General features: G+C 38.8%; 1 protein-coding gene and 1 pseudogene across 1 annotated transcript; one reads left to right on the top strand and one right to left on the bottom strand.

Annotated features, from left to right (window-relative positions):
- The first annotated feature begins 1,832 nt into the window (after window positions 1–1,832).
- On the top strand, window positions 1,833–2,897 carry LOC149028089 (protein GL2-INTERACTING REPRESSOR 1). Its single transcript, XM_089147718.1, has 2 exons — window positions 1,833–2,089; window positions 2,228–2,897. The coding sequence occupies exon 2, from the start codon at window positions 2,237–2,239 to the stop codon at window positions 2,585–2,587; it is 351 nt and encodes a 116-aa protein (XP_089003844.1). The 5' UTR covers window positions 1,833–2,089; window positions 2,228–2,236; the 3' UTR covers window positions 2,588–2,897.
- A 6,269-nt stretch (window positions 2,898–9,166) lies between these two features.
- Window positions 9,167–11,944, bottom strand: LOC149028088 (uncharacterized; annotated as a pseudogene).
- Window positions 11,945–16,628: the final 4,684 nt, after the last annotated feature.

The following is a 16,628-nucleotide window of genomic DNA, read 5'->3' as shown; positions in this document are numbered from 1 at the left end:
GATAGATATAGTAATAATTTAGTCAAGGTTTAAAGTATCTCACGATACCATAAGATACTAGTCGATACGTATCCATATTTGACCCAATCGATACGATATGTCTCTCCGTTGAATTACCTAAAATACATTAGCCTGAGCGATACAATACTCAATACAGAATGATACGTCTCTTAAAATCAATACCAGATTGATACCGATACTTTAAACCTTGAATTTAGTAATGGAAGGGTTGGATATGTTAGACGCATTCTCACTTATTCACAGAGTTATCTCAGAGAGGGAAGAGAAAGACACACACGGGTCCTCACATATGTATTCTTTGGGTTTCTCAAATATAGTTTTCTTTTTCTTTCTTTTTTTGATACTTGTATTTTTGCAAAGCTTTTTTTTTTATTTATTTTTTTTTTATGGGTAGAAAGTTTTTGGAAATTATTCAAATGCTGAATAACAGAACTGTGTTACCCAAATCCACATTAAACCACAGTAGTATGTTACCTAAACCTACCTTGTTATCCAAATGAATAAACACCACCACCACCCTCCCTCCCTTCATGTACTAAATAAGTGTGATATAAATATGCAATAAAGACATCATACCAAAAAATGATAGAATTAAATGAAGAAACTCTATGAGTACCCTCTGGCCTTGGTGGCTTTCATAAAAACTTGAATAACTGTTTACCAAAGTAGCTTTTATTTAATACTATCAACTTATTAATTATATCCAGTCTGTACATTTCTTACTTATTTAAGAACGTTGGAGTTATCTATTCATTAAATCCATTCCAAATTCTTCAAAATTCAAACATTAAGTCAAAAATATGAGAGAGAGAGGAAAAGAAAGTAGTTTACAGGAGCTAAGATTCCTTCAATGAAAGCCAACCTTCTGGTCAGCAAACTCAAAACCCACAACTCCAGTAGGAAGTAATTTAAACAGGAAATTCGATTACTGCAAAAAGAAACTGAGAAGGAGTAGATATATAGATCCTGAGGCATGATAATGTGTTAGACCTAAAAGAGGTGGATGTTTGAAGTGAATTGCCCAAAAATAGCTGCCATTAACACTCAATTAACACCTTCCACCTAAGATAGTGAAGCAATATCACCTATTTAGACAATGTATCTGCCCTTATTAATATTCAATTTATTACATGTAACTTCGAATAATTTCTTGATTGGAGACAGGAGAAGCAAGGGATGGAGAGAAGATATCCTGAGATTTTAAATAAGAGTCTCATAAGTTAGATTGATAGTTCTGTATAAGCTACCAACTATATAGCCAAACAATTGAGAAGAAACCCACTTGCAGTGATGCAGTGTTCAGGAAACCCAAAAGCCAAAATCACAGAGGCTTAAAAAAAATTAAAAATAAATAAAGAAGCAGAAAGAATGGAGAACAGAACAGTGAATGACACAGATTTTTCTTTTCTTCTTAACTTCTAGTCTAGGAAGATTAGCTTTTGCTTCTGGATTTTCTTAAATAGCCGTTGGATTTCATTCTTGTTCAAGTGCGGGAGAGCACACACTGAAAATCATTCACACCGACTCCACAAAGCAAAGCAAAGCAATGAATGAAGGCACTCTGCAATTTTAATTGCAATATTTACTGCTACTTCTTTCCAAAAATAATTCTCTTCTGCTTACCAAAAGAGGAAATTTTCGACAATTAATACATTTTGATGCTCTCTTATATTTAAACTTATCTTCTACCTATACTTAAATCTCATTCAATCCTTCCTCTAGCTCTCTTAATTCTCCCTTTTCCCTATACCCTCCAACTCTCTCTACATTATTCATTAAGTTTTAAATAAATATCCATCCTCTATCTCTCCCTTCCCTTATATAAATGGCCTTCTGAGGTTCCAAACCAGCAACAACTTGTTCATGCTGGTATTTGTAATATTTGTGAAGGCAGAGGTGGTGTTACCATCAGTAACAACTCACCTTTAAGTAATGGTAGCAGTGGTGTTTGAAATCTTCCCCCTTCAGCTCTAGTGCTCCATCTCCGCTGAGACAGACCTATTCTGGTCCTTCTCAGTCTCTTCTTATCTTAAGCTCTTTCTTGCTTCAGCCGCCTTTTAACCACCAGGTAATATAGTATAGGTTACATTGAAAAGAACATCATTGTTTTGATATGGGCTCTCTTCAATCACCTCTGTTAGCTTCTATTGTGCTATTTTCATTGATGGGTTCTGCTTGAAATACATTTATTTGTTTCTAATTACAGGTGAAAACCATGAGTCGAAATGGGAAGAGTCCAAAACTGGATTTAAAGTTGAACCTTTCCCCACCAAGGGTGAATCCAAGATTGCTGGACTCACCTACTCGGTCAGTTTCGTGGTCGCCGACGAGCTCATGTGTGTCGTCGGAGCTGAACCAAGATGAGACACTGAGGTACTCTAACAGCCCAGAGGCTACATCGATGCTGTTGGTTGGGTGTCCCCGTTGTCTCATGTATGTAATGCTGTCTAAGAAAGACCCCAAATGTCCCCAGTGCAAGAGCACTGTTCTGCTTGATTTCCTCCATGATACCAACATCACCACCAACCCCACCAACGTTACAAACAAGAAGTCAAGGAGGGACTAAGCCTATCCAAATGCCTCATGCTAATGCCTGACAATAATGATGATGCCGTTGCTGGTGATGCTTTTTTCATTTGACGATTGAAGTACTAGCGTTGCCTCTCTTTGATCTATTTTGATGTACTATGGTCATAGATTTTGTTTTTTGTTCCACCTAACACCCTCCTCCCCCGCATTTTGTATCGCTTCTTATAATAGAAGCAGCAGTAATGTCAATATGAACGACAACAAGTTCTATTTTCAGTTCAGTTCAGTTCAGTTCAGTTCACGGATTTCCTACTTTAGCTGATAACAATGTGAACAGGCTAGCTACCTGCACGTACCCCTGCCTTTCATCCAATCTTACTTGCACCGTAACTTTCTTTTTTCCTCGGTTTTCAAACTAGAATTACATAAATTAATCTATGCATGTCTGAGTGAGAGAGAGAGAGAGAGAGAGAGAGGTGGGGGTTTAAGTGGGGACTCTTCAAGTAGCATCTAGCCCAGGCACCACCAATGAGAGTAAGCACAAACATGTCACCTGGGTAGGATTCATTATATGGATGATATTATCAGTCAAAAGCTTTCATTCTTCTGGAATTACAATTGATACTGAACCAACAGCAACTCATATATATTGAACTCATATGGATTTATTTATTCATCCCGGTACCTGGCTTCATGGGAACCATTTTTAATTCTTCTGGTTTGGGATTTCGGATACACATCAAACCATACTTTTTTTTTTATGGAGTGTGGATTTTGGTTACTGTGGAGGGAGTGAGAGTGAGGTAAGCAAAATCAAGAAGGAAAGCAAGCAAAGATATCCAAAATCCAAGTGTCAACGTATATAGAGTATGGGCTCGACAGCAAAAGGCAGACCAAATGGGTCTGTTGCCGTACAGGGTTCGCCTGAAATAACCTATATGGCCGTTCTATCGTAACAGAATAATCTCAACACAGTTACACAGGCATCTACAAATACGCTCTGATTCAGATATCATTGTACGTTCTTCATATAATGAAGCATTGAGTTTCCCTTCTTTTTTTTTTTCTACTTTATAGACTTCTTTCATCTACCTCAGGAAACACAAAAAGTAACAGAAGCCAATAATGAAATCAAAATCGCAGCTTTTGAGAGGAGAGGAGAGGAGAGGAGGGGAGAACTGGGGAAGTGGAGGTGAAAGCTTGAAAGAGGACATAGGGGATGGGGAGAGGGTGGGGGCATTGAGCGTTGAAAATGAGGAACCCATTCTGGGGTGGATTGAATTTCCATTAAAACAATTAAATGCAAAGAGTAATTGAGACAGTTGAGAATAATAAGGGTTTACGTCAGATTATAAATACAAAATTTATTTCCACCCTCTTCTCCAACTCATTTTCCTTCTGTCCGTACTCCCTCTTTCTTGTCCTTCCCTGTCTCCCTTTTTCCCTCTTTTTCAAAATAAATGCCATCTCATGTTTTGATGCCCTCATTATCTATTCTGGGAACCTGCACCGCCCATTACATTTTGCCTAATTCAATCCCTTCCTCCTCCAATAAAAAACCCTAACCCTAATGCCCAAACAAACTCTGCAACTTCATATTCCTAGGAGCTGTAACAATGTTGCTGATATCCTAGTCCGGAGAGCACAGGGTCTTTCAGGCGAATACGGTGTGCCTTTCCTCCTCTCCTTGGCTACAAAGTCTTTGTACTCTTGTTCCTTTGGCTAAATCAACCTCCCCCTGGCGACACAACACCACACCATCCTCTGCCCATAATTTTATTGGGGATTGAATCAAGAGTGAAAGACGAACAAAAGAACTTCATCTACAGCAGCTCCATAAAACCTTCAGTGATGTTGGAACAAACCCAACTGATAGATCCAACGTAGACCATCCAAAATATGGAGCGGCACGGCTGTAGGGAGGCAGGAGGCCAATATTATTGCATGCGACAGAATTCTTGAAGAAAATTCATTCACGATGTAGACCTGTCAAAGGCAGGTCCCATGTTGATCTATGGGTCATTATTTATCAACAATCAAGTCACGAATTTTTCTTTTTCTTCAGCCACAAAAGCAGATAACCATTTGTGGCAGCTTCACCCTGTAGGGCCAAATATGCTCATCCACTGTATTGTAATGTTGAGTGACAAAAAGTTAATACTAGATATAATTCATCAAACTTGATCAACTATATCAGAACAAAACATACATTTGCATCTCATGACTAATCACAGGATACTAAAACATTGAAAAGGCAAAACCAAAACAAGGTTCCAATCTACCATCTGTTCCCAGCCTGACCTGTTGCAAATTTTCTTCTGAATGACATTAGATACTGAAAGAAATCAGATGGGCTAGCTCAGTGAATGTCCCAGCCTGACCTGTTGCAAATTTTCTTCTGAATGACATCAGATACTGAAAGAAATCAGATAGCAACTCTCAGATGAGTTAAACCGGAAGAAATTCATCAAGCAGGATCAATATTATTTGACAAAACATGCTAAGGAAATAAAGAGATCAGACTATCAGATTCACTTATAATAGTAACACTTCAATGCAAGTCTCTAGCATGCCATACCAATCAACAACCAGTTTCTGATCCACTACACAGATTAAATGCCAGATCACATGATCAATTCTCATTTTCTTCAAACAGGGAATCAAACAGTGAGTAACTGAGTGTCAATGAGATGAATTAAATGCAAGAACTTAAAACAATTAGATGAATTTAAGTCACCAGTCAGCTTCTTCCGGGAAATGGTTTTCAAAGTTAACCAATTAGTTTGAGTCAGAAACAAGAATGCCCATGCCCAAGCACAATGCCTGACATGATACAACAAGATATTGGCATGATTAGACTTCTTCCTTTCTCGGTACATGGAGCTGTCCAGCAAGACAGCAGTATGTTCAACCAGAAGATCTCCTCAATAATACATTTTTGGTAGATCATAACACTGCAAAACCAATTTAAAACTATCCACCAACTTAGTTTCCTTTACAAGAGGGAGAGGACACACGCAAATTATGATTTGAGTTTACACAACTAGCCTCTGATAAGCCCCTCATAACTCGGGTGTACAAACGCAAGGATAGGCAGTGGAACACAGCATCACTTACAGCAGCTGCAGGGGATCAACTTCAAACTAAAGAGAGGACGGGTGGCAACTTCCTATAAACAGCAACCACTACTCTGCTGTGAGCAGAGGTGAGGTGCAGAAGAGACAGTCCAAGTGGCAAAAGAAGACTGGGTAGAAGAGTAAGAGTTGGTTATGAATGTCCCAGTATGGAAGAAAGAATGGAGGGAGAGAAGAGGGGAGGAGGAGAGAAAGAAAGGAGCAAGCAGAGCTTGCTGGGAGAGGGAAACCTTTTGGGCATGGCATTGGGTCTGTAATGTTATCATTTACAGAGTTTAGTTTGTTTATTTTCTTATTCCAAGAACTGAATATCCTTGAATAGAAACAGAGTTGTATCTATTCATGTTGATTATCAGAGTTATGCAATGATATGAATGTTATGTTGTTGCTGTTCTTACTGTTCTGTATTGGTGGATGTTAGTAGTTATTGCTCCTATTTGTGATTTGGGGAAACTAAGGACAACTCTCAGAGGGTCCTAACAGCTTCATTATCATCAAGCCAACATACATATTGGCAATATCCATACATGCGACTATATATTCGTGCACATGGTCCTTTATTTCTTGTTGCTAGGAGCTGTTTGAGGTGGTATGGTTATATTCAATAGTGGCCTAAGGAACACCTCAATGAGGACTAATATGATCCTGTTTGAAGGAGTTGAAAGAGCTAGGGGCTGACAAAAATCGACCAAGGAGCTGTGAGGAAGGACATGAGAAGTCTTGGTCTTGTTCCAACTAGTAAATCCCATTTAGCTGAGATTTCTCCCCAGTGACTCTTTCCTCTTTCATATTTCATCTTTCAATTTCTTTATTTTGCACATTTCTTCTGACATTTCCATTTTTCTTTCCTCATCTCTTTCCCATCTCTTCAATCCTCTTTTGTTTAGACTACAATTTTCCTTACCGTGTATTGTTTGGATCCATGTTTCTGACCTCATTATGGAGGGTAAGCTGAGTTTGTTGTTGTTGTTCTGCATTAGTTTGTCTAGTTCAACCAGGTTGTGGTTCTAAACTAGTTTAGGTAGTTAGTCCAACATAAAGCCAGTTGGTGGTCCTTCAGATTTTATTCAATTTTCAAGTTTGTCAAAAACAGAGGGAAAAGAAACTTTTATAATGCAGTACTTTCAATGCAAGTAGAAAGCTTCACTTCCACTTCATTACCTTAAATAATCCTTGATAAAGTACGACAAATTCCAGCAAACAGCTTTCTCCTCTTATTTCTTCGTGTTGCTCAATTCTGATATGAATTTTTAACAGCCCTCAGTCCTCAGGATCCATTACCACTAGACCATAAACATTCTCTTCAGCCCTCCACTTGTTTACCATTTTGTACTCCATGCCCCACTATCGTGGAGTTGAATGAAATTGCAACCGTAGTTGACCACCCAGTGAAAACAACTTCCATCCTTTGGTCGGATTTAATGTCTATTGGAAAATTCATAATAAAGATCAATGCTTGAACGCATTCCCTGTTATCTGAATCTTCTACAATATGAAAGTGCCCTTACATTCTGCAATCTGTATCCTAGTAGGGACGTTTAGATACCAAATTTTGTCCATCTTGAATCCCATACAGCTCCTTCACCTGAATTTGCCATCCTGAATCCCTTATCCCTCTTATCTACATCAAGGCTATGCCATGCTAACCACGTTTTCCATCTTTTGTGTTCTCTGCCTAAAATCTCTAAAATACGTTCTTTGAAATGGCCAGCAAAGAAACCTTGTTTTCATCCAAGTCTTGACTTATGCCCTACTAGCCTAACCTAAAACTTGATCATTCTGCATCAAATAGCTTGCTTAGGCAGAAGAAAAGCCAATGACCAGGTAAGCCATCAAAAAAGCTTTGGATTTTGAGACGAGAGAAAGGGGTCAACCGCTAAACTTTCTTGGCCCAGGATGAGAAGCATCAGACCTTCAGGTTGTTAAGTTCTAGGAGAATTTTCATCTATTTCAGCTTCTTAAGGCTAGTATCAGTTCTGTTTAAAATATGAGGGGAGAATCTGCAGTAGAATATTAAGTTTTCTTGCCACAGGCATTCCACCTTCCTCTTACATAGTCTTGACTCTTATTTTCTTCTCTCTCTGTTCTTCCTCTCTACTATGGTTACAGGTCCTGCTATTGTAACATGGCATCAGAGCACATGCAATTGGGTCCTTTCATTTTCCTGTAATCCTCTCTTCTGATTTTCTTTCTGTTCTCACCTTGAGACATGTAGCCACTGACTGCTACTTTTATTATGGGATAACCACTCCTCTCATCAATGGGAGGGGGGGGGGGTTCCTGTACCTGATTCTATATTCATTTAATGCTGTTGCTCTGAAGACCCTTCAAAATTTCAAGCCCAATTCTGATAAACCATTTTACAAGGAAGACTAGGTAAAATCATTTACACCCAAATTACCCTTGCACCGACATTACAACAAACTAGTTGTTAAAAGATGACAACAACCATGCCAAGTCTATTGATTCAAGCAACTTGCATAATTCAAAATCAATGCCTGAGACAAGATTTCTAAGCAAGAGCAGAAAATAAATCTCTCATTTCCATGAACAAGCTCATCAGAACCACTCCTGGACTCCAAGAAAAATCATGGACCAACTCCTAGCCTTCATATTGCCGTGTCTTCCAATGAACCACCAAGGAGGGATTTCTCAAGCATGTAACTACCACTAAGTGTGTCACCAATTACATCCTTTCAGAGCCTGTTCATAATACTCAAACATGAACCCACTAACCCATTTGTCTTAATTTTTATTTATTTTCTTGGGGGGTAAACATTGGTCTTAAAATGATTCCCAAAATGTAGGGCCCTTAAGGACATCAGAGGCTTAACAGGATCAGCTTCCATGCCCATCGTTTCCTTCTTAATTCAGCTACAGTACAACAATTAAAAACCAGCACTTCATAGCATATAAACAAAATCGAACTATTCCAAGCACCCTAGAAACAATTTACCAAGAAACTACAACAGAATAATTCATATGCTTATTATTTCTAGGAACAGTCAATGTAAGTTCACGTGGTTCAAATTTGAGGAAATGCAGTAAACACAAGAAGATGCAAACCTCAAACAGTACAAAATTATGGTCAACGGGATATCATGTAACGATTAACGAATGTTTTTCTCTGGATTTTGATACTGTAAACTACGTCTCACTTTTATAACAAAACATAAGAACCTTCATGATTTTAATCCATCGGTGCTTAACGTTTCAACTGCAAAATGTTCTCTACCATGCATAATCTGTTCTCTCCTGTACCCATTTTACACCACAAAGGAATTTGGAAAAATACCACCAAAAAAAAAAAAAAAAAAAAAAAAAAGATAAAGAAAATAATTAGCTATTTATTGAATCATTCAGCAGTGCACAATGACAATAGCATAGAACAACAATCTTCATTGTGCTATTTCCTTTTTAACAGCCTAAAGAAAGACATCTCCACCAGACAAGGCATATACGTGAGGGGGGGGGGGGGGAATTAATGCAACCACAACTATAGCATCAGGACCATAATTGGACAAGAATACACACCAAGGTTTACCTGTTTAGATTGGAGGCACACCTCAAAAAAGCATACAACAAAAAGCTGTGGAAACATGTCGAGGGTTCAGCAGGCCTTAACATTAGGTCCACAAAATGGGAAGGAGACAAACAGATCAGGAATCATTATGATCACATTCACCACATCCAGAACTGATTCCCATACGTATCCACAGTACTATATTCTAAATTTTGAGTAACCCGCCGAGCATAAGTCTCAGTTTTGACACTAATTTATCATCTCCCGAGGCCACAAACAAGCTAAAAAGGAAAACCTCAGGAGGTAAGGTTTTTCTGCTTTCTTCTGGCAGTGCAGATCTATGATGTTTCAGGACCATGTACATCTCACCTGAGGATATTCTTGTCAAATTGTTCTTCTGTGAATCAACATGAAACTCAAGATTTGCCTTCCTACTTGGTGAATCTATATGTTCTAGTGGCTGCAATTTCTTAAGTTTTCCCTCTCATTTGTTGATTTATCTAAAGGTGAATTATCAGCATATGTACGTTTTCCAATGAAGTTGTTGTGCCCACGTCATTGACACGCTATGGGTTTTATCATCCAGCTGCCCATTACTATTCTTTCTTATCACATCCTCCACTTCTACATGCAATAAATTATTCTCATCTTTCACTGCAAGACCTACACCATTTCATTTCAAATCCTCTGGATTTGCATGAATTTCCAGTAGTTGCTTTGGCTCAACCAAAAGATGCTTCGATTGGGAACTAGAAACATTCCCTATAAATTCCTTCAAGGAAGCACTAGTTGCCTCTGTAGGCACCTCACCTGGGGAAGATGGGAAAGACCATGTGATATGGACAAAGGAATGAAGACAGAGAACTTGAACTTGACCAGGACTTAGAACCTTCGGAGCTCGAATATGAGGACATTGAAGAGGATGTTGAAGAAGTTGACACTGAATATGATCTAGAAACTGATCCTGATCTACATCGGGAATTGATCCCAGAAAGAGATTTTGAGGACTGTGAATGCGAGCAAGAACTGGAATGAATTGACTATGCATGCATGGGAAATGAAGCTGACTTCCTTGGCATCTTTCCACGATGTTTAATTTGATTTCCAGTGTCCAGTCTATTTCTCTTTCCACCTCAATTTTCCCTCTAGGTTTCCGATTTGCAGGGAGTTCCCATTCTTGCGAACCATTTTTCTGGACTTCACAGAACCATGTGCCACTCTGTAAGCCCTCTGTCTCTCAACACCACTGGATCTTTACTTGGCTTCAGCCCACAATAAGATGAACTCTTCAGTCTTTTTGACTACACATCACCCTTCACCCCTACCTCTACAACCAATTCTATCATCTCTCCCATCGTAAACCTCTCCTGTTGAGAAGTATTCTCTTGGGAACAGTAACAATAGTAGGTCTGTTGGGGTTTTGGAGTATTAAGCGGGTTCAATTATGCTTCACTGCCATGCACTTCCCAATGTTTCTCTTGAGATATTTCAGGAGCAGGATAACCATAGGAACCATTCATTTGTCTGTTTTCTTCTTCATAGCTTCTGTCAGTTCCATGGTAGGGTTCATAACGATCAAAGCTGGTTCCATTCTCAACCCCCATCATCATTAAATGGGACAGTAGTAGTTTCAGCCCATCTCTCATTATCCACCAAATTGAGTGCAATGCTAGCACCTCTGTCCAGTGATCTTGCCTTGGACTCATGAAAATTTTCTTCTCTATGATCTCCAGAATACTCCTGGGGATGAACAATTTCCTCCTCAAGTTTATCCATGATATATGGTAGTCCACTGGTAAAATCAAGGTGTTTGACACCTGTTCAATAGTTTGGTCATCTGCACACATCCTTCTTTCTCATACCATAGCTTTCTCCCCTAAAGGAACTCGTCCAGTCTTCCCATGGTTTGGTTCATGGGACCTGGTACCACATGCAAATCTTTGAAAAGACCTCTGTTGTTTGTTCTCCTGGTGGTATTCACTGGCTCCCCACAAATATTCTTTCCTCTAAGTGCTCTGTGAAATTATTCTGCATTGCAAGAAATATCAAATATGACAAAACCATCTCCATCTTCAGCTGCACATTACTAAGCCCAAACTTCCAGAAAACACTTTCAAGTTCTTCTCGCAGTAAAGAAGATAGATAACCAAGAAACAGAGACATCTGAGAAATCAACAGCAATATTATCATCGAATGGATGAATAATCATGTTGGAAGAAAAGTTGAAAAATAGTTTTGCAATGGAGTCAATTTTAATAGAGAAACCATTGGGATGACAAAGGTGAAGGGTAGTATGACGATTGCAATAATCGAAACAGACAAAATTTGAAAAAGTGGTACCTAATATAACACAAATGTTCTTATCTTTTAAGCCTCCAGATGTCTGAGAATGAGATGTAAACATGTCAAAAGTATGTACAGCATTGAAGCCCTCTTCAGTAGCTTTCTCTGGAAAGCCTCCAGATGTTTGGAAAAGCAAATTCCTTTCCTATGCTAGATGGCTGGAATTGATCAAATCAGTCCTCCAAGCCTCCTACATCTATTGGAATGGTGTCTTTGTCCTTCTCAAATCCACTATCCACTCCATTGAATCCCTCTTCAGTAGCTTTCTCTGGAAAGGTCAGAACCCATAGATTCCTCCACCCCACTTGCTGGTCCAATGTCTGGGACCTGAATTTGAAGGAGGCCTAGGCATTCGCAGAATCAAAGATTTCAACATTGTTGGCCTCCTCAAACTCATCTGGAGGATTTCCACCAAAGAAAACTCCATTTGGAATGAACTTGATTGGAAGAAAAAAAAAAAAAGGAGGGGAGGGGGGAGGGAAAAAGAGGAAAAAAAAAAAGAAGAGGGGGAAAAAAAAAAGAGAATAAGAGAACAATAAGGACACAAGTATTCCGCGATGTGGTTTTGGTCGCTCCCTATCTTGACAAACATAAGGGTTTCCCAAAGGGGAAGAATGCTAGCAAGCATTTGATTCAATTCAAAGTTGTTTCCACCACACATAAGTCCTTAATAGCTAAAAGAGACATAAACATTAATGGCAACACCCAACCACTAGCTAACACAACCTACTACAAACATTAATGGAAACATCCAACTACTACCCAACACCACTAGTTAAAACAATAATGGAAACATCCAACTACTATACCCCACCACTAACCAACACCACCTACTAGCTCCTTTTGTTGACTTTTCAAAGCTAGACTTGGGCTTAGTTCAAAATAGTGGGCTGATACCCACGTAACCACCCATGAAACCAGGGCTCTTTCCCCCAGAGTTTTAGCCAAAGCATCCCTCTGGCTCCGGATTTGGGGCAAACTCCATTTGGGTTGATTGGGCCTATTCCTATCTCCTCAAGAAGAACTCATTCTGGACTACCACTATCCCCTCCAACCGTTTTTGGACTTGGCATAAGCTCTTCTCCCTTCACCCTCTTGCCCTTTCTGCCACCTCCTATAAAATCAAGGAGGCACAAACATCTCCTTCTTGCTTAATTCTTGGCACCCCCTCGGCATCCTCTATGCTCTATCATGTGGTTGGCGCTAGAGCGGTCTACCCCTCTGGCATTCCCAAACTCTCTCCCCTCTCTCTTTCTTGGCCCCAATGGTTGGACTCCTCCCTCCCCCTTTTCCTCAAAGCTCTCCCAAGTGTGGCCTCTCATTCCTCTCCCTACCTCCTCCTTGTCCCATAACCACCTTGTTTGGCTCCCTTCCAAGAACTCCCTCTTCTCCTCTGCCTCCGCCTGGAACCATATTTGCAGCCCCTACCAAGTGTCCTAGGCTAACCTAGTTTGGTAGGACATATCCCCCGTCATGCCTTCACAGTTTGGAGAGCCCTTTCCTTTTGCCTCCCAACCCAATATTTCCTCATCCACCAATCCATATCTACCCCTCCCTCTTGTATCTTTTCCCCTGCTATTGAAACCACCACCCACCTCTTCTTTGCTTGCCCTTTTACATACTCCATTTGGCTCCTTGCCCTTGCCTCTATCTGGCACAAATCTTGCCACTTCCAGCCCCTAAACATTGAGTGTCATTGGATTGGTACTACTTATAAAGGCTCCACTGTTGCTTCCACCATTGGAAAGCTCACCTGGGGGCCTGCATCTCTCACATTTGGATGGAGCGTAACTTTAGCAGATGGACCACCAAATCTCGCTCAGTGGATCAGATTTGGAAAGCCATCTGTAATGATGTTAGCTCAAGGATTTCCTTTTTGCATAAAAAACCTCTGCAGACTGGCAAATTGTTGTTACCTGGGAATTGCATAGTTCTTTGCATGTCTTCCAAACTCCCTTAGTATGGTTACCTACCCCCCCCCCTCTCCCTTTATTCCCTTCCTTGTTCTTCTTTCCCTTTAGGGTGTTTATAATATATTTTATATCCATCCAAAAAACAAGGTATGCACAGCATAAGTCATCGGACAATCTAAGAAAGAAAATTGAGAGAACAACATTGCATCATAATATGTGTCAACAGAAATAAATGACCAAATAAATTAGCTAAACAACTTTAACATTTAAAAGACCTTGTGGCCCATCCACAAACACGCCTCCATCACACCCCACCAACCCCCCCCCCCCCCCAAAAAAAAAAAAAGCTACAAAAATAAATAAAGAACTAAATACTCGATAGTTAGCAACTCACAGATGGGCGACTGAAGTTTCAACAGAGCATCACATAGAAACTGGCTTGTAGTGATATCTCCTTTTATATCTGTTCTGTGCTATTAATCCAACATTTGCTCGAAAGCCTGTGGGTATTTTCTATTCAATGTAACAACTATTTTCGTTTATAAATAAAAGGAGTAAGATCCCATTAGACTCCGTTGGGCATAACACTGCTTCTAATCTTTCATGGGTAGACAAATACAACTTTGGGGTTTGGAAACCAACGACATTCATTTCTATCGAGAAAATTAATCCGTTCAGTCGTAGTACAGCCAACAAGTCTAATTCATTTTCAATTCCCTTGTTGAGCTTTAGGCCATTGGCATCCGATGAGAATGCCTCAAACAACTGATAGCAAACAAATTATCAGCATGACAAGAACTCAATGGATTACAATTTTCTACGTTGAAGTTCGTTTACAAATCTTCTGCGACTGCAAAATGCCCTCAAACCGTATGATTCCACGAAATTTACAGAGATACTACCAATAGAAAGCGGGATATAAAAAAATGAAGAAGAAATTGATTACAGAAGTACCAGGAATTTATAAAATATGAACTGCCTTATTAACTATTCTCAGAACCCCATCAAATCGGCAAGAGGAAGAAACACTGTCGCGTTCTCCGCGGGAGCAGAACTGTCTTATTACATATATACACCCTTGTATTTGCAATCAATTGCATATATATAAATATATATAGTTTTTTTTTTTTTTTTGTAATGAAATATATATATATAGTTTTTATGGTAAACAGAAAATTTCATTCATTAGAACTGGAGCAACATGCAGATTCAGAGATTCTGACTTTGGAAATCCGCCAACGTGTCCTTCAACAGACATGGCCCTCCTAGCCAACCAATCAGCAATTAATTATATCTACCACCAAAAAAAAAAAAATTTAATTAAAAATGTTCCTAAGGAGGCATTTATAATTGATTTTTTTTAAGAACAGCAAGTGTAATTAATTGTAAACCTAGGAGGTATATATGTAATTTGTCTTTCTTTTATGAAGAAAATAAAGATATTATAGATATTAAAAACGAGGAATTATAATTAGTGTTACATAATCTTATAATATTGTTCAAATTAACATTCATGAGCTTGCTTTCAAAAACCATTGTTCGAGTTTGTGGAGGTGAAATGTGGGGAAGCCATGAGAGTGAGGCAAACTTTGAGTTGTGCCCGGGTCAATAGATACACCAAGATCCTAGTGGATATGGATTCTATGGGCTTAGTTTTAGCTATTGAAGAAGAAAATCATGCCCTAGAGATGGAGTTGGAATATATTGTTTATGACATTCATACTTTATTTGTTAAACTTGTGAGTTGTAAGATTTGTTTTTCACCAGTAAATGGAATGTTTTTGTCCATTCTTTAGCTCGGAAGGCCTTGTCCATTACCAGTAAGACTTGTTGGCCGATTTTTTCCCTTTGAATCAGGGAGCTTTGTGCTCGGGATCCTCTGTATTTTCTTGGTGCTTTTCAATGAAAAGTGGTTTACCCAAAAAAAAAAAAAAAGTTGGTGGGACTTAAAACCACATAGATCGGTAGCGTTGGTGTATAGTAACATTTCTACCAAACTAGGGGCCATTTTAGAGGCCAGGCCAAATGTGGTCTATGTTTCCCTTTTAGAGTGGACCTAATATAGTCTTCATCGCACTAGATTTCCTTAATCTACATTCCTTTGTCTGCTGAATTTTGATTCCTATCTCCAATAATATTCCACCCTATAGCCTTTTTGTGGTAAAGAATTAGGTATTGTTATATCAAAAAAGTCCCACACTCCATTCCATGCATTTCAGATGTTTATTAGATCCATTGCACGTTGCCCAATGCATAAGCACAAGTATTTTGAAAACACACATTGACAAAGATTAGGGTTATCATCCTCAAATTTTTTTTTAATCCCCTATGGTTTCATTGTTTTGTGAAGGTCCTAATTTAAATTTCGTTATCCATTCAATGATAAATGCCAAAACCCTTACTGGATTTGGTTCATCATTGTTACATATTGTTGAATTTAGCTATATCCATATAGAGCAGCATGTTATTACAAAAACAAAGAAAACCCATGTTTTAGTAGATTCTCCGAACAAATATTAGTTAGTAAGAGTTAGAATTTTGTTTGAGAGAGAATTCTTCCACACATTGATTTGTGAGGGAGATGTATATTAATATTATTTGAATTACAACTTGTTTACAATCAAACTTTACAACTTGTTGATACTTTAACTATAACTCAAACTCTTCTTGATCATTTTGAGATAAGATCAATTGAGGATAAAGTTAGTTACGGTGGATTTGAATTTGAATTCAAAGACTTATCCTTTTAAGAAGGAGCTGCATAATTATAAGACTGAGTTATGAGTGAGATGCTCCATCCTTAATCCGAGTGGCCTTGTTGCACAATTCCTTTTCATCCAATCACAAGAAAGGAAAATGTGCCAAACCGATTCGTCAGTATTATGATATAGTTCACACATTGTTTGAACATGAGGGCTATTTTTGTCATTCCAGGTTAACAATTGAAAACAGTATTTTTGGTTTGGGTCCTAGACACAACTTATTATATTAAGGGACCTAACATTAATTTATGTTTCACTATAAAATCTACATGTAATTTGTTTGAAGAAAAAATGAGGCCCTTTTAGAACTTTTCATTAAGATGTAGGCTGCGTTTGTTTGTTGAAATAAAGGTGGGGTGGGAAAAAGGTGGGGTGGGAAAATTCTTTGAAAAAAGTGTAGATT

This window comes from Hakea prostrata, chromosome 1 (genome assembly GCF_041222555.1).
Source record: "Hakea prostrata isolate BN-2017 chromosome 1, UWA_Hpros_2, whole genome shotgun sequence".
In the NCBI taxonomy this organism is placed as follows: Eukaryota; Viridiplantae; Streptophyta; class Magnoliopsida; order Proteales; family Proteaceae; genus Hakea; species Hakea prostrata.
The sequence above is the reverse complement of the archived record's forward strand: the minus strand, read 5'-3'. Positions and strand labels throughout refer to the sequence as shown.

Excerpts from the sequence above, each read along its gene's own strand:
- LOC149028089 (XM_089147718.1), top strand. The coding sequence starts at position 2,237 with ATGAGTCGAAATGGGAAGAGTCCAAAACTGGATTTAAAGTTGAACCTT.